Below are 23,785 nucleotides of genomic sequence, written 5' to 3'. Positions count from 1 at the left end.
CAGCTAGCCCCCAGATCCTTGATGCTTGTAAGTTGTAGATCATTAGGGAGTAGGCAGCCAAGCTCACTCCATGACTTGATTCCAGCCTCGAGTTGTAATTTGCATCCTGGCTGCAAAAGAGAATTTGCCAAAGGCAGAACTGTAAATCTTAAAATGATCCAGGCAATTTGAGTTGGATCAAATTGACTTTCTGGACACCTATCCTGTCCTCCCCTCCATAGTATAAGTGCCACAGTTTGCTATCTGGGCACTGTGTGTTATGAGACTGCTTATTTTAGATTGTAAGCTCCCCAACCAGGTGCTGTCTTGTTCCATGTATTGTACAGCTCCGAGGGCCCTTGGGTTGTGCCTGATAAACAATGTGCCCGATGAATCCAGTGGTGTGTGGCGCTCTGGAGCGGAGTGCCTTTTTGTGAGCTCCTCCTAACATGGAGGCATTTAATATTTTTATTAGCTTTCGTGACAGGCCAGCTGTTGCTCTGAACAGATCAGCCTCCCACAGTGCCAGGATCTGTAGTCTTCTGGTCCCTGCAAGCCCCACAAGGCAGCAGAAATATTCTTCTGAAGCAGCTTGAATCCAGAAGTCTTTTATTTCCTAAATGCTTATGAAAACTCCTGCTTGCCAGCATAGAAAGGTTCTTGAGCTGCCTTTGGAGAAATTTATTCTAGATTGCTTGTGGCACCGAGAGCTTCTTGTTTTCAGTGATCTTAGAGTTGAGTTGTGGATTTTTCTTTTCTGGTCGCGTTTTTCTTTGATGCAGTGAGAGATTTCAGGGTAGGCAATGTCGATGTGATAAGCTCAATCAAAGAACCCCTGACGGGTTGGCACTGTCCACCCTTGTGGTTGTATGTAGCGTTGTGTAGCTACATACCATGGTGAAAGGCTCTGGTGGGGGGAGGCAGCAGGGACAGTACACTGATTAACAATAGCCGTGTAGATGGGGAAGGCACTGCTCGAGCATGCAGAGAGCCATGTAGGATACGAGCTTAAGCAGTGCCTCCCCATCTACAGTGCTATTTATATCCAGGCTAGGGAGGCGTGCGGGGTCTGTCTACACACCACTGTAGACATAGCCTTAAAGAGATGGATGCCAAAATCTGAATGCTTGTGCCCCCCCCCTTCTCCATTGTGAGGTGATGCTTTATCCCAGATGACATGGTCACGTCCACTGTTCCCTCTAAGCTGTGCGCGCATGCAAAACACCGCGCCACAAAAATTTGGACAGAAGCACAAAAATTTGCACGGAAGAAATTTTTGCGCACACGGCCTGTCAAGAATCAGAGGGAACATTGGTCATGTCTCATAATTGTTGCTCTGTAGCTGATGTCAATCACTGAAAGATTTAAGGGAGGGATTTAAACTCATGACTCCTTGTCCAACACTGAGCGTTCATTAAATAGTCTTTTCCTTTCTCTCTCCTAGAGTGTGAGCCAATAGAAGCAATAGCAAAGTTTGACTACATTGGCCGAACTGCGCGAGAGCTGTCCTTTAAAAAAGGGGCTTCTCTCCTCCTGTATCAGCGGGCCTCAGATGATTGGTGGGAGGGACGGCACAATGGCATCGACGGCCTTATCCCTCATCAGTACATTGTTGTTCAAGACACGTATGTAGCCTTTTATTTTATTTAACATGAATTCTGTAATGCGGTATTACACCGCCGTAGGTTCGGCTCTGGTGTCTACAGTGTCAAGCTTAATAGATTGAAAGTATCTCTGCTACTTGTTTTAGAGTTAGTCTCTAGGAACACGTGAAGACCCAGGGTAGTGACCACACAGACATTCACAAGTACAAGGTTGTCTATTTTACAAGTGTTGTTAAAGTTATAATTACTCAAGCATATAAAAATTCTATACAGACCTATGCACAAGTTACAAGTATGGTTATACTCGCATCTTTAACAGGGTTAGGGTCTGATGGGTCTCTCATGGCTTGATCATCAGTAGAGGGATGGTTCCTCCTGGAGTCTCCCCTAGGGAACTCAATTTTCCCATTCTGGGCACTCCCTTTCTATAATATGATTTTTGTCAATACCTACATTCTGTGCATGTCCATAAAAGTGTCAACCCTGTTTTCTCTTATTGGTCTGTGTCCCATGGATACTTACGGGACCCCAAATTTCTGTAGGCTGTGTAAATTCTTTGTTCTCATTAGTATTGACGCACAACCTGTATCCTGTGGTTAAGACGCATGTTGAAGACAGATAGGCCTTTACAGTATTTTTATTATCTAATATTCATCTTCTGGGTAATTTTGCACCATATTACCACTTGATACCTCTTTTCCCATAATCTTAGTGCATCGGATTATTTTCCGGTCACTTATGTCATCATTTCTTGTCTCCAAGGCCTAAAATAGCTAAGCTGAAGTCTTGCAGGCCTCAGCCTACAGGTTCTTGCATTTCAGCTTGTCCTACTCATGCCTAATACTTGGTTCCTCTAAATGCTGATCAATCTTACACTTTTATAATCCTACAAATTAACTCTAATTAACATACAGTGATATATGTAATCTAACATATTGATTAATCATAACATCACACAATAAAGGGATAATAAACTAAAATCATTGGCTACACTTATGTTACCTCTACAGTGATTCAGGGTGGGTTGCTGAATGCCTGGAAGATTTGGGTACAGTTAAATTTTATTTGAGCAAGGAAAAAATTTTCAAACGCAGTGATCTGCATTGTGATGCCCAGGCCTGCACTGTATAGGGATTATGTAGTCCTGATCCCACAAGCTGTTGCATGCAGGAGCAATGCCACTGAAGTCACTGGGGCTCAATGTATGTGCTGGGTTTCGCCTGCACTGAGCTTGAAGGTTCAGTATCTTTGTCCTCTAAAAGTAATATTTGCCTGCCTAAGGAATCCCAATGCATAGCTGGGCTCTCAAAGATGGGCACAAAAATAGACTTCATAATTTGAAACAAAACTTGTCCCTCACAATGTAGTGATGATAAAGAGGGGGTAGAGGGGGCACAATAGAACTTTCTGAAAACTTAAAGTTGTGTTTTTGTTTATGGTTTTCTTCCCCTCCTCCTCCTCCTTAGTGAGGATGGTTCCTCTGAAAGATCCAGCCCCAAGTCTGAAATAGAAATCAATTCTGAGCCACCAGAAGAAAAAGTGACAGCCAGAGCCAGTGCCAATTGTCCAAGTGGGGGTCACGTCGCTGATATTTACCTTGCAAACATCAACAAGTAAGAGCAATTTTGTGTTTTTTCTACTTGGTACAGAAATCTTGGTGCTGAGCGCTGTGGGACATTTCTGTCTTGTGAGAGGCATAGGAATAAGTGGTACCACTTCCTCTGTTTCCTCCTCCCTAGACCTATCCGTACCCCACCACTCTCACTCTAGCTCCCTCTTTCTCCAGCCTGGCCCACGGTCACCTATTCCCCCACCTCAGTTCCACATCATCCCCTGCCCTAAAAAGATGAAAATCTGAAATCCAATAGTACATACACAAAAATAGTTGTTTAAATGTTCGTGTATATAGCAGAGCCACAAAGATGATATTCTTGCATTGCTGTTGATTATTTGTTTATGCTAGAGTATGAAGGTGATAGAAAATAATACACTGAGAAGATCAGTAGGCACGCGGAGGCTAGACAGATAATGCATGGAGGAAATCAGGGAAAAGATGAATTTGGGACTCCTAATGATAGACAGGCTGGAGAACGCACATGAGATGACAACAGGAGAAGAATGACTCCGCAAAGGAAGCATGGGAGGGAAAGGACATGGAAGACTGAGGATACAATGGAAAGACTCTGTCAAGAGAAGTTTGAAGAGATTTGAAGAGAGAAAACGCATTAGATCTTGAACCTATGCCTTCGAATAAACAGAGTGGTGAAGAATTAGGGGCACTTTCAATACCGTGTAAACAGGAAAAGGAGTCAAGAAGTGAAGTGTTAGACCATAAAGGCTCCAGAGGGGAACTGTTCTCCATGGTATGAGGCACCGTACTAACATAGGAGGATGGTCCCATCCTACCCAGAAGATCTTAGTCATAATCACATGACTTTTTTTTTTGTAACCCCCTTTCTCCTATTCCAACCCCTTTGTTTGTTGTTATCAGTTGGTACCTCTTTTTTAAATTTTAGATTATTTGCTCTTTAGGACAGGGATCATGTCTTCTTTGAAAAATGTATCTTGTAAGACATTTAGCACAGTTTTGGGTGCTATAAAGCACAAATGAAAGAGATCCTCTGTTCAACCGCCTCAGTGCCATCCATCATGATCTCTAATTTGTCTTGTACTTTTTACCCAAAGGAAGTTACCATGTATGTACAGTGCTACTGAAATAACTGTCCTCACTTCCAATTTTGTCTGTTCAATGAAAAATGATGAGAGTAGCCTGAGGCTGAGTTGATGAAAATCTGAAAAATGAAGCTGGAATGAGATGAAGCGTCTCACTTTTTATATTTATTTTTAAGGCAGAGTTCTCCCCCAAATCTTTCAGATTCTCCCATTATTATAAAATAGCATGCTGTGTTATTGAAATGTCTTTCTCTGCAATAAATCTGTGCCTTAAAGCTACTAGTACTGATGATTGTAACATTCTAGAACTGAATGAAAATATTAACCTTTAATTAGCCTAACAGGGACTCTAGGGCAAAGATAGAAAATAATAATTTTAAGTTTGCCACTGTTTGTATTAAATAATGGGCCAGATCCTCAGCTAATGGGAGTTAATCCAGCTCTCTTGATATCATTGAAGCTATATCACTGTGCACCAGCTTAGGGGCTGACATTTTTATATGTTCAGTGAGCCATTACACTACAGAACTGTACCAGTTATGTAAGGATTTGTATAATGAGTAGATCAGTTCTGGAGGCTCACCATCTGTCATGAACGCTGCACCAAAGAGGAAAGCTCCTAGGGCTTGGTTAGGTTTAGTTCATGTTTTTCTTTTACCAGGGAAGGTGAGAAATTTAGCAGCATAATATAATACTCACATTGTGTTTTCTTTAGAAATGAATATTCTGATCTGTGCAGATCTGGACAAAATAGATCAGATGGTTTCACTGTTGCAGTTGTGCTGCCCACTGAATTATTTTTCTGATGCCAAAATCCAGCTGGAACTAGAACTTTCTAGCAGTTACTCACAGGGCCTGTGCTATATATAAGTTGATCCTCTTTAAAGGTTCCTCTCTTTTGCATCACACACTCCTGCTACGATGACCATACATCATTTGCTTGGAGTCATTCGTTCAGACTGCATGCTACTGGGTGGAGATAGTTGTTTTTACCAGTTAACCTATTTCACAGCACCCTATACACCTATAGCACTATATAATTAAGCCACCAATGTCTTGTTCAGTATAGAGAAGATACATTTTCTATCAACAGGAAATGACTATTATTAGCTTAGCCATACTGAAAGGTCACCAGCTATACTTGGTGTAAATAATATCATCTTGCCTCTGGCCCAGAGTTTGATTAAACTTTCTACCCGGCAGCTCAGCCAAAAATAGTAGCTCTGCTGTTCTAATATCATGAAAACAGGCAGCCAAACTAGCTGACGACACAGAATTATTTTAGTTGAAAGTACAAAATCTTTGTTTCATAACCATGTGTGACTGGGAGCCACACTGGAGTTGCTTCAATTAGGGTGACCTGCAAAGGATGGGGCAGACAATCCCCAAAGCTAACGGATATTCCAATAATTAGATTTACCAGACCAGCACAAAACAGCTTCTGTAATACCTCACTGGTTACCCAGAAGCCAACAACACAGTCCCCTTAAAATAACCCAGCCGTAGGCCTCCACCTAGACACCCAAGTCAAATATGGTGAGGATTACTGAAAATTTTATTCATCATATAAAAAAGTTCTTCGAATCCCAAAGGATTGGACACATTACCTCCCAGGTTAATGAATATTCCAGATCTTACCCAAATACACGCTTACAGCCAATCCTTATTAACTACAATTTATTTAAAAAGAAGAGAGTGAGTATTGGTTAAAAGGTCAGTACACATACAGACATGAGTACAGTTTCTGAGATCAGATACATAGTAGAGATGATGAGCTTTGTAGTTGCAGAGAGTTCTTTCAGAAATAGTCTGTAGGTTATAGTCCAATGTTCATATTCAGGGTGATCCAGATACTTAGGATTTAGGCTTCCCCTGCATGAAGCATCAAGCAGATCTGAGATAAAAAGGATCAGGACCCAAGGGGTTTTTATACAGTTCTAGGCCTTCCCTTGACAGGTCCGAGTCCTTAGGCGAACAATAGGCAATCATGAAGACTTTGAAGTAGATCTGTTTCCTAATCATGGGTAATTAGCTACATGAATTAACATAAGGCAACTGCCTGTTTTTCCACCATTTGTAGGTGATTTGCTGTACATTTCAAAAAGAGATGAATTCAGTGATATCACTATGTTTACAGTTCATTTAAATGTTAGGAGGACATTCTGATCTCTGAATTAACAGAATATAGCATAGACAGGAACTGTTTGATTACATTGTTAACATCTAACAATATATATGTAAACACACAAAAACACAAACATCATCTACCAAAATGTCCCCAACGGTTAAATTTGGTCATTTATTGGCCATGGGTCACACCATGTTAAATATATTCTCCATTCAGTCTTTTGTTTTAATGACAAGTGTTGTGATAGTGATTTGTGTGAGTGATAGTGACAACCAGGCCACCTTTAGATCTCTTTCCATTGTCCCCTGTGTTGTCTCAGGACATCTATATTGAGGTATGGCCCATCCCCGACACCTGCTTTTACTGACTTGTTTTGCTTCTGTGTTGGAAGGCAAAGAAAGAGACCAGAGTCAGGCAGCATCAGAAGAGCGTTCCGTCAAAGCGACAGCCACGGACTGGCTAGTTCACTGGTAGAACCTGCCTCCTCTGGAGCCACAGCTAGTTCTAGACCCTCATCTCAGCCCATTATGAGCCAGAGTCTCCCCAAGGAGGTACCAGATAAATGCTCCATCAGCGGCCACGGCAGCCTCAATTCTATCAGCCGGCACTCATCTCTGAAGAACAGGATAGACAGCCCACAGATCCGTAAAACTGTGACTGCAGGCAGGTCAAAGAGTTTCAATAACCATCGGCCCATGGATCCTGAGGTCATTGCGCAGGTAAAGGGGATTGCTTGGCATAAAGGGTTCAGTGAAGTTTCCCTTTTGTACTTGGTAAGGGAAGCGTGTCATGATTTTAAACCTTACCCAACTCTTCCTGGGTAAACCACTCCTTAGTGTAGTGCCCCTATCCTTCAGGCTTGGGGAGAGGATTTGTGTGTTCCAACCCTTGGCACTTGTAAGCACTTCACGGGTTCATAGACAGATGCTGAATTCCCTGTGCTTGTCACTCACTCCTTTGCATAAGCAATGTGTGTATCCACCCACTCAGTTATTTCCCTAAATTTCTCATAGCGGTTACTGCACAACAGATGCACTGGGCTTGTGTGGGCTGTACAAAGAAATGGGGAGGTTGCAGATGTGCACAATTCAGAGTTTGGCTTTCTGGGTTTTTGAGCCATCATCTATTTGTGTTGTAGCTTTTCTTACTGTCTCTGCAGCTGAGACACTGGTTGTAGGATATTTATTTATAATTGGTGGGGCAAGGAAGCAAGAATTTGTGATACCTGTCTCCTTGGCTGCTTGTTACAATCAAGTGTTTCAAATTCAAACTGTGGCTTAGTTTTGCAACTTGCATCCTTTGCATTGGATTAATGAAATATTAACTCTCTACGTGTCTAGAATCTAGTCCTGTAAACGTATGTCAGGTAAGTCCATGAGACTGCTCACATGAGTAAAGATAAATGGATGAATCCTTTGCTAAATAGAAACTTCTGCACATTTATTCTACAGTTTCAAAGGTTTGGGTGTGTCCATCACCAAAAGTTGTACTCTGTATTCCAAAGCTGTCAGCAAAATATTAAATAATCCAAATTCCAGGGCATGAGAAAAGCAGGGTATTAAGTGTCAGTTTTAAACCCTTTCACCAGTTGACCAAGCTTGTTTGACTGTGGTTAGATGTAAGAGGCATATGCAGTAGTGTAATCAAAATAAAAGCAGACTTGCCCCATTCTTCTATTTTCATAGTGCTGTATTTTGGTATTTGCAGGTTTCAATGTGTGGTAAAAAGCCACCTTCAAATAAAATAGTCTTGAAGTTTTGATTTCTTTAGACAGGTGTTTAAGGAATGTGGTCGGATGTCTAACCAGTGTATACACAGCTGTTCCTTAACCCTGCAGAGATGGTGTTCTGCATTTTAGACCAAGTCAGCATACAGTCCACATGACAAAGAGAGGGAAATCTCCCCTGTTCTGTTTTTCTGCGCAGCATAGAGGGAAAAGGGGCTTTGTTATTAGTTCATCTTTAAACCCCCTTACTATTTTGTATCTCCCTCTGTCTTACCTTTGACATGAGCATTTGTCTCATAAAATCCTCATCTCTATGCACAAAATTTCTCCATCTGTTGCTTCTTTGGGACACTAATGACCTATGTCAATAGAAAAAATCAGAAATTCACAATGAAATCTCAGCTTGCACTGTCCAGAACTGACCAGTGCCAGAACACGTCACAGAGCAAATCTAAAACACCCAGATGCTTGAAGTAGAACCTAGACTGCAAGGAGTGAGAGCAATGCAGATAAATGGGTAGGTATTACAGGCTCTAGCTGACTTCCTCCTAATCACTGGAGGATCTCCCCTTGCTCCTCATTCCAAACTGTCAATATGTCTACACATGCTTGCCCTTGCCGGCTGTTTTCAGTGTGTGGTGGATCGATCTAAAGCTAAGGAACACTTGGCTCTCAGATTACAAAGTCAACTCTGAGATGCAGAAGGCAGTCAGTTTCTACAGTATTCCGGAACAAAAAGTGACATGATTTCAAAAGCACCCCAAAAGGAGTGGGTAGATGAAAATGAATAAAACTCCATTTTACAGGCAAATCAGTGGTGGTAGATATTTCATACTTGATATTGGATTATTGTAATGTAAACATGGGCCTTTTGTCCAGAATCCAAGTGAATATCTATTACATCCTCTGTTTGGTTTTTTTGGGGGGGGCTATATTTTGCCCTCGTAGTATCTTTAGCCTGCTCTGTTCTGTGAGATGGTAACGTACAGATCTCATTGTCTTGACATTTTTTTTCTCGTGAGGTTTGGTTGACACAAATCAATCTTTCCCTTTCTATTAAACTCTCACTTAGTTTTTCTCTTCGGTCTCTTCTTGCCAGAATATCAAGTCCAGTAATTCATAATTCTCTAGTGGAAACAAAAGTTTTAAAAAATTGGCTGCATTAAGTGAGTGCTCCCTTTCGTGCCATATCATGTGTCAGTTCAGACACTAATAATCATCTTACATTTTTACATATCTTTCATAGTTGTGTGTTTCTTAAACCCTGTTTGGTCTTGGTATGTGGTTGGAGATATCAAGCCACCGTCTCTGGTTCCCTCTACCACTCCTTCAATGATTTACCTCCCCCTGCACCTAAAAAAGCTTCCAAGGAAACTAAAAAGTTGTAGCTAAACTGAGTTCTGGAAAAGCTAAACCATTCCACACTCTCATGAATTCTGTTCATGGACAGTAGACTCAATGGACTCCAACCCATAGCTGAGGTCTTAGCAAACTTGTAGGTCTCAATATAGCTGATGCTAAAACCCACTGACTTAACATTTATTATTGGTCTCATGAAGTTCTCTCTATCTTCTAGTTAATACCTACACTATTATGTAAGCTGGAAGGGAAATGCTGACAACTTGTATTTTACATACGTCTCGAATATCTTTTATGGATTTTAAAAGCTCAACCTGATTTACAGGTCCAGTGCAATGTCTTCATGGGGGATATTAGCCCTTGCATATGTGCAGATCCAATGAGATGGATAGGTAACCCATGCAAACTCCAGCATGCTAGGATGCTATCACCTTAAAGGATGTAGGAAGCAGTGAAAAGCATGATTTCATCCTTTCAAGAAGTTACTCTCCACAGTACCATTGGAGGATTATCCTTCTGTTTATCAAAAAAAGAGACAAAAATAGATCTATATCAATTGAAACTGCAGGGTTTTTTTCTCTGTAGTTCAGCCGAGGAGGGATTTTATTTGTCTCTTTGATGGCCTGGTGAAAACATAAGAGAATTCAGGAATAATAAAGCATAAAACCTAGCCTTAAAAAAAATTACTTGATTAGTTTCCCTACTGCTGGTTAATGTTGTATCACTAACTGATTTCTATATGTGCAGCTAAATACACAGTCAGTAGTCTTAGCATGTACAGTCTAACACTGGTTTTGCTTTATGGTAATTAAGGTCCTATTAACCCTTAGCTGCTGCTGATTTGCTGACCCCTGGAGCTGAAGAAAAATGAACTCTCTCTGAAATTGACTCCTACAGAACTGTGTGCTTGTTAACGTGTATCTAGCCCCTGCGATCATTTGTCTTTTTTAAATCTTTGCAGGACATAGAAGCTACCATGAACACTGCTTTGAATGAACTGCGGGAGTTGGAAAGGCAAAGCAGCGTAAAGCACACACCAGATGTTGTCCTCGACACCCTGGAGCCTTTGAAAACCTCCCCTGTTGTGGCACCCACATCAGAACCGTCCAGCCCTCTGCATACTCAGATTCTTAAGGACTCTGAACCAGCATTCCAGCGGAGCGCCAGCACTGCTGGTGACATCGCATGCGCCTTCAGGCCAGTGAAGTCGGTCAAAATGGCTGCCCAGGTTAAACCTCCAGCAACGAGGCCGAAGCCTGCCGTTTTCCCCAAAACAAATGCCACGAGCCCTGGTGTTGCTTCTTCCGCATCTCAACAGCCTGCTGACAAGTCCTGTACTGTCTGAACTAGAAGCCCCACTGTGGATATAATTTTGTTTCAAATGAGGGGACTATATTAAAGACGTATGAAAATTACTATTTAACTAGTTTCGGACTTCTGCTGAAGGTTAGTTTGTAAGTTGTTACTGCCAGGAGTGCTCCCCGGGAGTGAAGACGTGCGTAGTTAAGCCTCGCCATATGCACACCACATCAGCATACCTTGCTTATGAAATACAGACAGAAAATAGAACATCAGGTCACTGTGAAAGTGGTGAGGCCAACACAAAGGACTGACGAATTATTTCTCATTTTATAGTTGATGCCTTGTTAATGTTTGGCCACTGAGAGAAGTACTCAGTGGTGCCATGTTTTGGATACTGGTGTAATGACTTGTATATATTCAATTACCACAGGGAAACAATCCAATAGATTTTAGTCTACTGCATGTTTTGGTACCACTAGTTATGTGGAGCTTGGACATGCCTGATCCTTGTGCATTATTACATTTCCTGCTGGTGCCACTGCTGTTAAGGGTCTGTCTCGATTTCCATTACATCCTCTCTCTTTCAGCAGTCTTAGCTCTTAGCCATGTCAGACTCTCCCCTTGATTGAAAGTTGTTATGGCAAATACTCAGCTCTGGAACATGAGTTCCATGTTGTGAGTTGGTGCAGATTTAAATAAAGCAAATCTATTTCTGAGTTTTAGGACAGAAAAAAATAGAATTGCTGAGTATGGCCACCGTGCAATTGTTTTGGTGCTCCCAGATTTAAAAGCAGGTTTGTTCTTTTAAAATGAAACTTTCAGGGCGTTAGACTATAATGCACTGTGTGCTGTTCAGTGGGAACTTGAAAGGTGGAATGTAAAAACGAGTTAGCTTCTGAAAACCAGCTGCTGTGCTCTCACAGGAGTGGCATTTCCTAACGTGATCATAAGTTGAGATGGGCTCAAACCGAAACCCCAGTTCTGAACATCCCTAAAGCTGGATTCTGAAAGTCTTTGCAGCTTGGCCCTGTTTTTGATTAGTAAACACTTCGTTCTATGGCTCTCATGACTATGGACTATTGCGGAGGACCCTGGCGTAAAGAGAGTGGTGGGAACATGCTCTATGGGTGATTGGCAGTACAGTGTCCAGCTCATACATTGCTTAAATATGTATTTCTATGATAAATCATCATGCCTCCAAGGGATTCTGCTGACAAATTAGTGACTTCTTAGTATATATGTGTGTGACAGACTGTGACTGCTTCAGCTTCTAGCAGGCTATATGGACTCTTCTGTACTTTGATGGCAATATATTTTCCAGAATGCTAGCATATATTTAATGAATTAAAAAAGGGGGGGGGAGGGGAAGGCACATGCTGTGTTAAGGTAATGGGTCTCACAGCCCCACCAGACCAAGGGATTATGCAACTGACTTTCCATCCTTACCTCGCCCATCGTGCCCAAATATTGCTGGAGTCTGAATAGTCCTACCGTTTATGTTCTCGTAGTTACTCAAGCAAGAACGACATAAGGAAGGTGACTCTCCTCACTCTAGTTGAGTGTCCTTTGATATCTGTGGGCCTGAATCACACCTTAACTTTGTGGTTTAATGCAGATTGTGATTTTTAACAAGCATTGTAATAAAAACAAGGTATGTTGCATCTCTAAGAACGAGTTGGCCTTAAACATCCACTTCTAATTCCTTTTTAAGGAAGTTACTTGGATAGACACTGTTTTTCAATCTCTTTGAAAGAGAAGAATTTTTTGTATGAATGCTTGTGTGTAAAGGCCTGATTTTCTCTGTGATGTAAATTATGGAGACATGAGAAGTTCATGGACTACAGGAGAAGGAAACCCCTGAAAAAGATTTGTTGGGACCATTTTAATTGTTTATTTCCTTAATTAACATTTAACAGCCCTTACCTTTTGGAAACAATGCGCTGTGTGTGTTACTTCTGTCAGATCTTAACCAGCCCATATCAAAGGGAATGAAACCCAACTTGTGTGACCATCTCATTTGCTCTCAGGTTCAGATGGACTCCTAACACCAAGGAATTGCAATCTCTTTTTGGAAACTAATAATTTTAAAAAGCAACTAGTGATTTATTTTTCACTCAGGCAAAGCTTTGTGGCAAATATTTTATTTTTGGGGGATCGTGACTGCTCAAAGGGAATGCATGTCACTACACAGGAAATGAACAGAATAGGATCTCTTGGTAAATTCACTTTCACTCATTCTTTGCAATGCCTTATTTTTTTTAGTTCATTTTATGCTTTGCATTCATGTTAGCAAGGGACGACATCCAGCCATACAAGGCATCTTAGGACAAGATCTCACGTCTTCAAGGCTCACAAAATGAGTGGAAATAAATAAATTAATACAAAAAATACTTCAGGTTACTCTAACAGCCATTGTCTGTGTATGGAATTATTGTGCCAGTCTGTAGCGACCACAACACTGGGAAGATCCTACTGACAAGAGGAATAAGAACTTATAATGATAAACAATATCCTGTGCAAATCAACTGGAATTTCAGTGTGCACTGTGACTTGCACTGAAAACGTACACCTAGCAACATGACAGTCTGAAGGGCATCTTTTCTCTTCCATGTTGTCTGGGCCTATCTAACCAGCATGAAACACATAGACAAGCCACATGTGGTTTTTCTGCTTCATGCTGTGAACTCTATGAGGCAGGAGGATAGTTTGCCACAAAATGTGACTACCATTTGTTGGGAGAGGGAAAACTGGAAAAGACCGTGCCCGGAACATGTCCACTGGGCATCCTACTGAAGAGATCAACAGGGTGAGGAGAAACAGGACACTGTGTGTGGGGTGGGGAGGTTTCTATGTTACTTCACAGAAGAAATGTTAGATCTTCAGAGAGATGCAGTTACATGTGTGTGTCAGATTAATTGTATATCCCTTTAAAGAAAAGAAGCGTTGATAACTGGAATAATGTATGTCTGCTTGGTAATACTCTGTAAGAACATAAATCTGTCACTTATCAAATGGATTAGAATAATCCAAAGCAAAACTTTTAAAAATAAAATACAGTTTTAGGTGATGGGTTAATAGTCTCTGCAGCACCAACCTGGTATTTTTCCCATCCTCAGTTGGGTGTTAGGCAATGTGCTTTAATGATTGCTAAATTTCTGCCTCTCTGTGGTAATATGAGCTCTAAAATTAGTCTGTCAAAACAATGAGACATGACCGAAAAATTTTCACTTTATCTGTCCTGGATGTTTGATTGCAAAGAAAACCATTAGATAATTACAGTACACTGTGACAGTGCAAGAATTCTCCTGAATATATTTTGATGCCTGTTTAAAAGGAGAGAATCTTCGGACTTCCTGTGAAGAATACCTCGTATGGTCTTTTTTAATGTAAGTGTGTTCTTACACATTTCTGTGTTCAGATTACAAAGTTTGGACAAACTCAAAATTATAACACACCTGAGAGTTCAGACTGGCAATTCTATCCCTTGAGCCTCCACATCTTGTTATACCTCAGTATCAGGTAAATTTATCACTAAGATGCATTCCCCTCATCAGGGAGAGCTCTGTTTCTTTTGTGTGTATTGGTCAGAACTTCAACACTTAATTGAACGTGGAGTAGGCTTTGGGACACAGGGGTGGGTGTGTGAGAGCTCTCTTGAATTTTTCGGCAGAAGTATGCTTCCCTATAGCAAACACGCCACAAATTCTGTATATATGTGTCTACCTGATCAGCTGAACTGTCTCTGTCAATTAATGAAATGCATATTGCAGCTTTTTTAAGGTAGATTATTTCCCCAGGAGGGTATAATGCTCTAATAAAGTAGCTGGGGATGGGTAAATATTTATTTGGAGAATTGGTTCAATAGATCTCGGCAAATGCTAAGCACTCTGGCCCCAGTTCAGCAAACCAATAAGCGTATGCTTAACTTTAAGCATGTGAATAGTCTATCTGATGGTGAGAATGTGCTTGTTGATTTGTTGGATTGGGGTCTTATGGAATCAGCACTTTGTAGGATCGAGCCCTGATGCCATAGGGACTGGTTCCAAAACACAAATATGTCATCCTTGGGCCATATGCCACCAGCTAAGAAAACTCTGAAGCTAAAATGAAAATAAAAACCCAGAAACAGGCTCCGGGGAGCATTCAGAACAGAAACTAGTTTTAACATACTGTTAGGTTTTTAAAAAAAAACGTTTCTGTGAAATCATCTGATATTGGCTGGACATCCCATGTATGTAGCATTAGTTACCAGGAGACAGGTAATTCATGGGTGTCTTTAGTGAACCAGCAAGAGAGAGAGGACTTCACAAAAGGAAACAATTCTTAAATGTTAGGAGTTAAAGCTCTTTCTGTGCTGAATGCTTCATACGTCTGGGCAAGAGGAGGCAATAAGCACGTGGTGGTGAGTGTAATTCCACTTTGGTTTCAGCCTGACAGATCATCTCTCAAGGTATTTTCTCTCCCACATCATCTCTTTCTATGTGCAACCACCTGTACTGGGAAATGATACTTGACCCACCCTCTTGTGCCCACACAAAGGCTCAAGGGAGCCATTATAATCAGTCTACTGTGTAACGCAGAAATTACTGGGTGTGCAATAGCTGCTTTTCAAACATTCACCTCGGCCTGTTCACCTAAAATGCCAAAAAGGAGATGAATGGATTTTTTCCAAAGCTTCGATCTAAGATTGCATTTCAGTTGATCTAGCGGGAGCCAAAACAGCTGTTTTTAAAACTGGAAAATTTGGAGTTTCTCATGCTGTACCTCCAGTAACATTGTTCAGGGCAAATGGATTTCCAGTTTTCCAAAAATGGATTAACAAGAGGAAGAGTCCCTTCTGTGCAAATACTTGAGAGTCCCAGTCTCAGTGCAGAGTAAACATTCAGCAGTTTGCAATGGAAATTAGACGGACCCTTTATTTTAGCAGCTCTGTAATAACTGAACTTCACCAGCCTTTCTCTAGAGGCAGGGTGCTATAATCTACATAAACTGAGTTCCCTGGAACTGAGCTCTGAACATGCCAAACTGCTGGAGCAATACTTGTAAGCAACCAGTTCTTTAAAAGACCAGCTTAGAGAAATGTAGCCAAAATAGGGCAATGGATGAAACTGTCACTTAAAAATTTAAACAATAGCAGTGATGTCTTGATTCTACTGTATGTAAGAAAGTTTGATTTCAATCCAGCAATCTTTTAAAAAAAAAAAATCCTAATCTCACAAAGATGGGCTAGGGTTTGTACAGTGCATTGTTCTTTGTTTTTTATTAACAGCCGCTGTTTAATGGGTTGGGATGAAATGTTCTTGTTAAGGCAATTTCCATTGTTTCATGTCTTCTACACCATTATATATATGGTGTACATATTTACTTTTGGAAAAACTGTGTAAAATTGTACTTTGTATATACAATTATGTACAATATGGAGGTACATCTTTTTTCCCCCCTTTTGGTACAGTCTTGTACAGTATTAGAGGAGTACATGTGTTGGAATTGGTAAAGCCGTACTGGAGGAAACAATGTATCCGTCGTTATTAGCAGTAGTTTTGGAGAAATAAATGTTTTGGGTATGGTGGAAAAGCTGACCTACAGACCGTAAATGATGGGTGTGAGTATAAGACAGAGAGAGAGAGACTGCTGGCAAGGATGAGACCATGTGGGGTAGGGCAGTGGGGCCAGCCAGGAGCGCTGTGCTGACTTCTGGAAGATTTGGCGTTTTCGTTAGATTCAAAATCAGTGTAAGAGATGACTGGTGAAATTAAGTAGCTGAGGAAAATTCACAAAGCTTCAGTAGGAATTCTTCCCATCCACGGATCTCTTACTACTGGGGTGAGTAAGCAGCACCATGCACATTTTTGCAGGTGGGTAATATGAAGCACAGGCAGGTGGAATGACTTGCCCCAAGTGATCAGCAGAAATCGTTGCAGAACCCAAAATTGTTGATTCCCAGTTCAGTGCTCTATCCATTGGATCACATTGCCTCATAAATGCAGCTGGAAGCATCGGAAAATCCAGCCCGTGGTCTTTTCTTCCTTGCACCCATTATAAGATGCTCACAAGATAAGCACACTCTTGTCCAATCCCGCCTCCCTACGTATGGACTAGTAGAGAACATCCTTCTCTGGAGTGGAGTCTGAATTACGCTTTAACACGATGTGTTGAGGAGCTATCGAATCTGCTGCTATCTAGTCCACTGACAGGCTGCGTGTGAACCACGTCTCAAACGTGGGCAGCAATAAATCTATGCTCAGCAGGCCACTGACTGCAGGCATCTGTCTTCAATGTGCAGCTGTAATTGAGTTCCTAGTCCAGTCTACTGGGAAGGAATTGAAATGTGTGGCAGTAATTCTGCATGGGGCAGATGGCTGTCTAGAAGACGAACGCTCTGGGAGTGTTGGGAATGCTTTGTGCACGTCTCTGGATTATGCTTCGTGCCACAAGAAGCCTGCAATGATATTGCTGTCAGCGTAATCACTCGACAGGAACGGAAAGGAGAGCAAATGCTTGGGAGACATTACTGGGGGGGGAGGGTGGCACAGGGAGGGTAGGAATACAGTGCTGCTATTTCTGCTGTCTGCATCGCAATCCTCATAGTGGCATTTTATTGTGCTTGTAAGATCTCCCATGCTGCTGATTGTAAAGCATAGGGCCTGCTGCTTTCATGTGTGCAGTATGGGGCAGCGGTTACTTGCATTGCAGACCAGTAGTAATCAGTGGTGTAGTTTGTGGATGCCTTTTTCCAATGTGATAGGGCAAAAGTGATTTAATCACCAGATTCTGGTCTCAGGGATTTTAATGGAACCAGGATTTGTCCTTAAAATTGCTGGTGAATGCCAATGAACTGTTCCTGTTCATCTATCACAAAGAGGCAAATATTTCAGGGCAGAGTAATTTTGATTTAAAAAAAGGTGCAAATGAATATGCAAATAATGCATGACCTTCAGGCTCCTGGCAAGGTGCCACAGGCACTCAGCTTTGCAGTTCTGTACATTTCCAAGAGACTTCTGTGTCCTGTTAAGAGCCACCTCCCAGTTCCTGTTGTCTGTCCGGTTACTCACATTATGAACCTATATAGTTGCAGCCTGCTCTTGATCTTGATCTATACGACCTTGAATTCCACCACGGCTTCATTTAAAAAGAAATATGTCACCATGGGCCAGATTTCCAAAAGATCTTGGTTCCTATTTAGGCACCAAGAATAAATGGCCAGATATTTCAAGACTGCTGAGTATGTGGGGTGCATTTCAGTTGCTTTGTCAGACTTACAAGATCGTTCAGCGGTATGACGCTCAGAGCCACTGTGTGCTGAGCCCTTGAGAAAATCTTGCCCTTGTTTATCTGCCTAAATGGGAATTGAGCTGGTGTGGGTGCTGAGCACTTGAATATCTGGACCTACAAGGAGAATTGTGTTATACTTATAGAGGATCTAAGCAAAGAACCTCCCTCTTCGTCCCCATCCTTCCATCCATCTAGGAGTATAGTCTCTTTTCATCAGCTGCAATTGCAGGAGGTGCCAGCAGCGTTGGGTTCCTCTAGAAGGTCATCGTTCCAGTGGGAACAGTTGTAGAAAGATCAGCTTCACTTCCCACTGCAAGAGTGGGCCAGCTCCTCTCCCAGTGAGGGGAGAATCTGTGGATAAGACTGGGAGCCAGGTTCCCCTCCTGCCCCACTTCCCTCACTCCATAGAACCACCCAAGGAGTTGGTAGCTTCTCTTCCCACCCTTCCAACTGCAGCATTCCAAGGTGCTCCGCACGGTAGAAACTAATTGCAGTGGAGTGACGCTTCTCTACAAGCACGAGGAAGCTTGACGGCAAAGAGTGAAAGTCACTGAATTGCACTGAAGCGAGTCAGAGCTTTCTGATCCGTTTCAGTAGCAGCGTGACACCAAATCCATTGACTTTACCAGGAAATCTATTGACTTCACTGGGTTTTGAGTCCAGCCCACTAAAAGCTTCGCTGTATGTAGTGATGGTCCAGTGTCCTGGCTCAGCTCTGGCAGCTTTCAAAAGCTCTGCCTGTGGCTGTTTTTCCCTTATTGACAGACCTGGAAGGAGGCAAGAAGGCCAGCCAGACACTCACAGCAGGGAGAGGCTGGGAAAGGAGCATAAGGGAGTGTTTTGTCTCTTCTTCTTCTTCTAAGTGGGTTCTTTGTAATGTAAAACTATTTATTTTTAAGAGAAATTTGTGCAGGGCTATATACACCCCAGCGGGTTGTTTTGATATAAAGCATGACTGAAAAGACCCCGAGCGATTGATTGTATTGCTATGTACTTAATGATGTTTATAGCCCTGTAGGTAGTCACACTCCTACTGAGTGGATGTGGGGGTGTGGGTTTTATTTTTTTAATGCATTCCATTTGAAATAAGAGTAAAAAGTCTGAATATTGCCTTAGGCTCTTCTGGTCATGCCCTCCCTGTTTCTAAACCAGTGGTTCTCAAACTTTTGTATCGGTGACCCCTTTTATACAGCAAGCCACTGAGTGTGACACCCACCCCCAATAAACGAAAACCACATTTTTTTATATTTTTCACTATTATAAATGCTGGAGGCGAAGTGGGCTTTGGGGGTGAAGGCTGACAGCTCGCAATCTCCCCCCCCATGTAATAACCTCATAAGCCCCTGAGGGGGTCACAACCTCCAGTTTGAGAACCCCTGTTCTAAACTGACTTCCTGTCCAGAATCCATTGCTCCGCCCCCTGCTGAGTGCCCTTGGCATGCCTAAAACCAAAGGCCTCATCCTGCAAGATAGTATTGTAGGACTGGAAGGGACCTCGAGAGGCCATCTAGTCCGGTCCCCTGCAGGCCACTGGGCTCTAAAGGTGCTCAGCACCTCACCAAGTTGGGTCCTAGTGTATTTTCATGTATTGTCAGCCAATGTGCTGAAGCTTCTTGGTTCTCAGGACAAATGTTTCACCAGAGCCCCATTTAGGGTAGTCTACAGAGGAAGAGTGCTCTTGTGGTTAAGGTGACGGACTTGGAATTGCAAGCTCTAGGTTCAGTTCCTAGCTCTACAGTGGATTCAGTGTGATCTTTGGGCAGGTCGTTCTATCTGACTGTACCTCAACTCTCCATCTGTATTTCCACAGCTCACAGGGCATTGACTATACATTTAATTAAGGTTTGGGGGGCATTCAAATACTATGGGAATAGGGCCACATGTTGAGAAGTCTCTGATATCTGCTCCTAGAGAACAGTACAAGGTGGTTCTAACAGGGGTTTGGAGGTTAACCATCAGCATGGAACCAGAGTGCCTGAATCAGAACAACATGCTCAGTAAACTGCAGTGAATCCACCGTGGAAAAGGATGATTCAGTGCCTCCAAGATTTCTTGGTTCCAAAAAGCTGGTGGATTTCAAACCTGGATATCGCAAATCTATCCAAACATGTCGCCCTCCAGGGTGCTGGTTGCCTGGTGCTGCTGGCCTTGAGCTCAAGCACAGGGAAGAATTTTATTGGTTAATGGACACCCAGGCTGCGAACATTTGCATGTTTTCTTAGCTCCCATCCAGTTTAGATTAGACGCACCTGTCTGGGGACAAACAGGATTGGATGGAGCATGAACTCCTCCTGCAATGGGCTGATTAAAAAATGCTTAATCTTGCTGGTGCTCTCATGGAGAAGAGGGGGCTCAAACTGCCACTGGGGGAAAGGGTTTGGCTGTGTGCATCGTGAGCTGGAGTTTGTTTTCAATATTTTGTTGGGGAAGGCGGAATCCCGTCAGGTTTTTGTAATTATGGGATAAACTTCCTCTTTTATTAGGGTCCAAATAGTTAGTAATTTACAGTAGGGTTTGGTGTGGGGAACTGAGGGGTGTTTGGTGTTGAACCAAACCAATTTGTGTTGTGCTGGAAGTCAGCTGGATGCATGGACACAATCACGCGCTGAACTCTCATCAGGAGGGAAACTGGCTCCTTTTGAAACTACTGGGGCCATGGAGGGTGGCACTGAACCCCAGCAAGACCCCCTACATCTACTTAATCGGTGTTGTCATCCCATGCAACTTCTCTCTAACGCAGCCACTGTATGGGCAGGAAAGTAGAGAAGCTGGGCATTTTTCTCTCGTGGATTAGTGATCTAAGTCACAGCAGGCTAAATGGAAACAGCATAAACCAGACTGGACGCCACAGTGAGTAAAGCAATAATTGTATGCTGGGACGCCTGCTTCCTTTGTATCTCACAACTCCTGTCTTCTACAGGTAAGGACTTGCTTCTCTACTATTGCTGGAAACCCTGAGCTTGTCTCAGAAGTACAAGGGCTGCTTTGCAGCAAGGTGGAAGAGACTATTGCCTGGTTTAACCTAATTGGTAAGAGACCTTAACTGAGGAATGTTTTATGTTGAGTCTCTTTGATTCAAGAGAGTCCCTGGTGGATGTCATCTGATCAGTTTGCTTTCCCTGCATGGTTCTGTCACGCTTTTTCTGTTACAATAAAGCCTGTGGCCTGAAACCAAAGCAGGCCTATCTCCCCTGCCAGCTTGTGGAAAGAGCTATGTGCACTTAGTGAGCTAGGCTCTGAGTTGGGCTGTGCACTCGCATAAGGGAGTAGGAACCTTCCCGGTACCTGTCCAGGAGCCACCTGGATTTTGGTCCAGGAGTGTAGGAGCAAGTGGGACTATTTGTTTGGCTACTGCTCCTCCCATGAGCAGGTGGCTGGAGAATGAGCGGAGCATTGGCTCCACACACACACACCCCCCACTCACTGGCCATTGTAGCCCAGCCAGTTCCAGGGTGGGTAGGAGTCTATTGCTGATGCCTGTCAGCAAACAATGAGAACCTTCCAGGAGCAAGGAGGAGCCTGGCAGGAAAGGAGTGCTAGGGAGGGACGGGGCCAGTGCACCCAGGTTGGAAAAACTTCCTAGGCTGGGGCATGGGGGGGAGAATTCCCCCAGGACAAATGGCCTGTAGCAAAGCTGTGTTGTCGTATGGGGCCCATCCCGCAAGCTCTAGTGCAGTGGGTATTCAAGGGCAGGGCTGGAATAGGGCAGTCCCAATGCATCTAGCACTGCAGGGCCACTGCAGTGCTGTCACCGCCACCAGCAGGTTATCACCACCACCAATAGGGCTGTTTTGACCCCTGGAGCATCCGATTCCTGGAATCTGTTTTCCTTTCTTCAAGGTTATGGTCTCTCCCACAGTGCTGCTCAGCGCTATGGGTACAGAGATAGCCTAGGCCCATGGACACCCCCACACACTCCATCCCCAAAAGGAATTCGGATGGAGAATGTACTGTAGGAAACAGCCTTGCACTGATCTCCAGAGAATGTACTAGGTGCCCTGGCAAGTCATTTCCGTCTCTGCCTCCCAAGATTCTGCTTAGCACCCTGTATTTCTGTACCATGGGACACCAGCCACCTAACAATCGCACTTAGGTTTACAAATGTTGTCCCTACTATGATTACAAGTAGCCCCTAAGGTGACTCTTGACTACTGTCTCTTTGCTAATGTCAAAACGAGGAGTCCTTGTGGCACCTTATAGACCAACAAATTTGGGCATAAGCTTTCATGGGTTAAAACCCACTTCATCAGATGTCGTTTCTTTCCCCCCGTTTGGTTTTGTGCATTTGACAGCCCGGGCGATGAGGGAGAGCAATTGTCTTTTGCCTTCCTTGCATCTTTTTGTTGTCGTTGACACCAGGGTAAAGTGGGTGCTAAAAACTGTGCCCCCTACCCACATTGCTGACACACGTGGCGATCCTGCACATGCACAGTTCCTAGTGCAACAGGCCGGGATCTCCCTTGAAGCTTCATCATGCTAGTAGAAGACCAATAATGATTGTTCTAGGCAGCGCGGGTAGCCGCGCCTGTAGTTATGGCCCTACAGAACGTAGGGCCTGATCGTGCCCTACTGAAGTCAGTGAGAGTGGGCCCGAAACCATTTGGAAAAAGGCTAGGCTTCCAAGCGAGGTAGTGGTGTCCTGAAAATCCTCCCTTGTCCTCTGTTTAAGAGCCCCTGTGATGTACTTGGCTTTCCAAGGCACAGAGGCGTGGCATTGAGACCGGGGAGACTCCATTCCCCACAGGCTCCAGCTCCGCAACGGGGAGCCTGGGCTTTTAAGGAAATCAGGCTCCTTGCTGCTAAAGTCCTCTTCAATAAATCAACAGGCTGATTGAATTGAACATCCCTTTCATTTTTATGAATCTTCAATTAGTCTCCATTGATTTCCAGGGGCTCAGGTGGCTCCTGGCGCACATCTTTTTTTTTTTTTTTTAAAGCATATCGGATACACAAATGAAAACGATTTTTGATTCTCCGTTAGAGCTGTTGCTGTCCGATGACATTGACTCAGATGCTGTAATCTCTTAAACCTTTTAATCAGATCATTTATCGCAGCTTGGGCATCTGGGGGGTTGGAACCCTTCCTCCCCTCTCCGAAAGCACATTTGATTTTATTTGTTTCAGTGAAAAATAAATGAATTGGTAAATTACAGGTGAAAGGCCAGGTGGGGAAATGTTCCTAGCTGGGAAGCTAAGAGGTGACTAAGTAATGGAGGCTCTAGACCCATTTAGAAAGAGCTTCTGTAGCAAGGTGGCTGGGAAAGGTGTGATTCTCTCAGAACCGTGGGGAGATGCAGACCTTTCAGCAGGTTCTCCTCTGTTTTTGAGCCTGATTCTGCCACCTTTCCTCCCACTGGCGAAGCACCTCACCATGTGAGCAGCCCCGGTGAAATCAATGGGCCGGGACCGCTGTCGCAATAAAGCACTACTCAATGCATGGGAGGGTATTGGAACCTGGCCCCAGGCCTCTCTGCTGAGGATACCTCATTAAAGCCGGCTCTTTCTCCTCTAGTTACAAATGTAAATGAACTGGGGCGTTTTCCCATTCTGTGAGATTCCCTCATTCGACTTAAAGCAGAGGCTACACTGACTGGAGATCTGCTGTGTTTGGGGCCCCCCAGCCTTGGAGGTGAGCTGGGAGGGGTGTGGGCAAGGGCACAGGAACCTAGCACTGAGACTCACTTGCCATTTGTGTGGGATGGTTTAGTGGCTGGAGCACAGGCCTGAGATCCAGGCTCTTTA

General features: G+C 43.2%; 2 protein-coding genes across 2 annotated transcripts in view; both read left to right on the top strand.

The window, feature by feature from the left end:
- SRGAP2 (SLIT-ROBO Rho GTPase activating protein 2) overlaps positions 1-16,141 on the top strand; it is a 144,077-nt gene extending 127,936 nt beyond the window's left edge. The window contains 4 exon segments of the mRNA XM_043500671.1: positions 1,424-1,604; positions 3,050-3,196; positions 6,776-7,103; positions 10,431-16,141. Coding sequence (XP_043356606.1) covers positions 1,424-1,604; positions 3,050-3,196; positions 6,776-7,103; positions 10,431-10,814 — 1,040 coding nt within the window. The 3' untranslated portion in view covers positions 10,815-16,141.
- Positions 16,142-20,921: 4,780 nt separating this feature from the next.
- IKBKE (inhibitor of nuclear factor kappa B kinase subunit epsilon) overlaps positions 20,922-23,785 on the top strand; it is a 40,293-nt gene continuing 37,429 nt past the window's right edge. The window contains exon 1 of the mRNA XM_043500672.1: positions 20,922-21,072. The gene's annotated coding sequence lies outside the window, so the exon portion shown is untranslated. The remainder of the gene's footprint in view (positions 21,073-23,785) is intronic.

This window comes from Dermochelys coriacea, chromosome 21 (assembly GCF_009764565.3).
Source record: "Dermochelys coriacea isolate rDerCor1 chromosome 21, rDerCor1.pri.v4, whole genome shotgun sequence".
NCBI lineage: Eukaryota > Metazoa > Chordata > Testudines > Dermochelyidae > Dermochelys > Dermochelys coriacea.
This window is presented reverse-complemented; position numbering and strand designations above follow the sequence as displayed.